Source organism: Camelina sativa, chromosome 5 (genome assembly GCF_000633955.1).
Source record: "Camelina sativa cultivar DH55 chromosome 5, Cs, whole genome shotgun sequence".
Lineage (NCBI taxonomy): Eukaryota > Viridiplantae > Streptophyta > Magnoliopsida > Brassicales > Brassicaceae > Camelina > Camelina sativa.
Window position 1 is genome coordinate 20,624,948 of NC_025689.1, and position 2,014 is coordinate 20,626,961.

The 2,014-nt window shown below is 37.6% G+C and overlaps 1 protein-coding gene across 1 annotated transcript in view; it reads left to right on the forward strand.

Moving 5' to 3' along the window:
* LOC104787287 (uncharacterized protein At4g37920, chloroplastic) overlaps positions 487-2,014 on the forward strand; it is a 2,614-nt gene continuing 1,086 nt past the window's right edge. Inside the window, exons 1-4 of the mRNA XM_010512827.1 lie at positions 487-736; positions 988-1,322; positions 1,434-1,605; positions 1,699-1,943. Of these exons, the coding sequence (XP_010511129.1) occupies positions 589-736; positions 988-1,322; positions 1,434-1,605; positions 1,699-1,943 (900 nt within the window). The 5' untranslated portion in view covers positions 487-588. The remainder of the gene's footprint in view (positions 737-987; positions 1,323-1,433; positions 1,606-1,698; positions 1,944-2,014) is intronic.

Consider the following 2,014-nt stretch of genomic DNA (forward strand, 5'->3'; position numbering starts at 1 on the left):
TCTTCTTCTCTTTCAAACGCTCACTCCTCCTCACACGACCCCCCCTTGTTTTCGCCATCTTCTTACTCGATTTTTACTTGATTGAATGAAAACGAGAAAACCCTAGTTCTACAGTTTCACCCAAATCGCTTCGAATTTCCCGAAGAAATAGAAGAGTGACGAGAAAGAGCAGTTTTAATTTACAGTTTTTTTTAAAAAAAACCGATTCAGTTTTTTTGGGTTTTAGATCCGATTCAGTTTTTTGGGTGGATACTACCCATATATTTTTTGTAAATATCTAAGTTTTCTATGGACAAGAATGTAAAACAACACATTCTCGATTTAAAAAAAAAAAAAAAACAAATGCCAAAAAAGAAAGGAACTTTTGAGATTGTCAGAAATGTTTTAGGGAGTTCTGAGACGAAAACTCATTTTCCCAGTCTTAAAAGGCCGAGTGTTGTGAGTTGTATTTTAGAAAAGGCCCTCAAATTTGAATAAATATTACAATAGTGCCATTAATTCATCGTCTTCCTCAGAATCATATTTTTTCTCCGGCTAAAACCCTTTCTTCAACCTATCTTATGTGAAAGCTGTCGTCTTTCGGAGAACATGGTATCCGTTTTATTCCAATCTTCTTGTTCTTGTTCACTTTCTAGCTTTACCTCTGTAAAATTCGGAGCTCGTCTCGTTTCTCCTCTCTGTTTCGCCGGAACTCATGTACAAGTGACTTCCGGCGGTGGTCTTCGAATCGGACAAGGTAAAGGCTTTTCACAAAAAAAAAAAATCAAATATTTGTAAGTTATTCATGTTAAAGCCTTAGAAATTTCGAAACTTTGTTGTCTTACTTGCTTCTACATGGCCCATATACTGTTCTTGATTTTAGACTAATTCTTGCTTTTATTATTGTTCACAATTAATCTCAAAGATTCTGTTTAGCTTAGAGACCAAACTCTTATTTCCATAAGATTTGACTGGTCTGTGATTGTTAGTAATATTGTGAAATCTCAGGATGTTTACTGAACTTGAAGGGTGAAAGACCTCAGAGATTTGTTGTCTCAGCTGTTGTGGATGATAAAAATGTTGTAGCTAAAGAGGAGAAGAAAGAAGGTGGAACGGATAAGGTTGTAGATAACCAGAGAATGACCAAAGTTTGTGATAAGCTCATTGAGGTTTTCATGGTTGATAAGCCTACACCTTCTGACTGGAGAAGACTGTTAGCTTTTAGCAAAGAATGGGATAGTATCCGGCCACATTTCTACAAACGGTGTCAGGAACGAGCGGATTCCGAGGATAACCCTGAGATGAAGCATAAGGTTCATCGGCTTGCAAGAAAGCTCAAGGAGGTGAAAAACTTTGAAGCTATTGGAATTATGTTTCCCTTCCCTTTTCTTTTGTATTTTCAAATTCGGGTGATCTTATCTATGCTGTTTAATTGTGACATTGGTCTTAATCAGGTTGATGAAGATATTCAAAGGCATGATGAGCTTCTGAATGTTATCAAGAGGACACCACCAGCTGAAATTGGTGAACTTGTTGCAAGACGACGTAAGGATTTCACAAACGAGTTTTTTGATCATTTGCATACTGTTGCTGAATCCTACTATGACAATCCGGATGAGCAAGATGGTAATTTTTTGTGCCTCTTGTGAGTTAATGCCTAACCCCAATGGAACAAAACAATATACTGATATTTGTTCAATGGTAACTTTTTTTGGTAAGCTCTTGCCTCGCTGGGGAAGTTGTCTATTGCGGCTGTACAAGCCTATGACACTTCAACAGAAAGCATTGACGCACTAAACGCTGCGGAATTGAAGCTCCAGGACATAATCAACTCCCCTTCTCTTGATGCTGCTTGCAGAAAGATTGATAGTTTGGCTGAGAAGAATCAGCTTGATTCTGCGTTGGTTCTTATGATCACAAAAGCATGGTCTGCTGCTAAGGAATCTAACATGATGAAAGAGGAGGTACTAAACTCCTACATTCAATAGTAGCAGAGAATTTGAATTAGTAACCATATGGCGTTTCTCTTGGATGA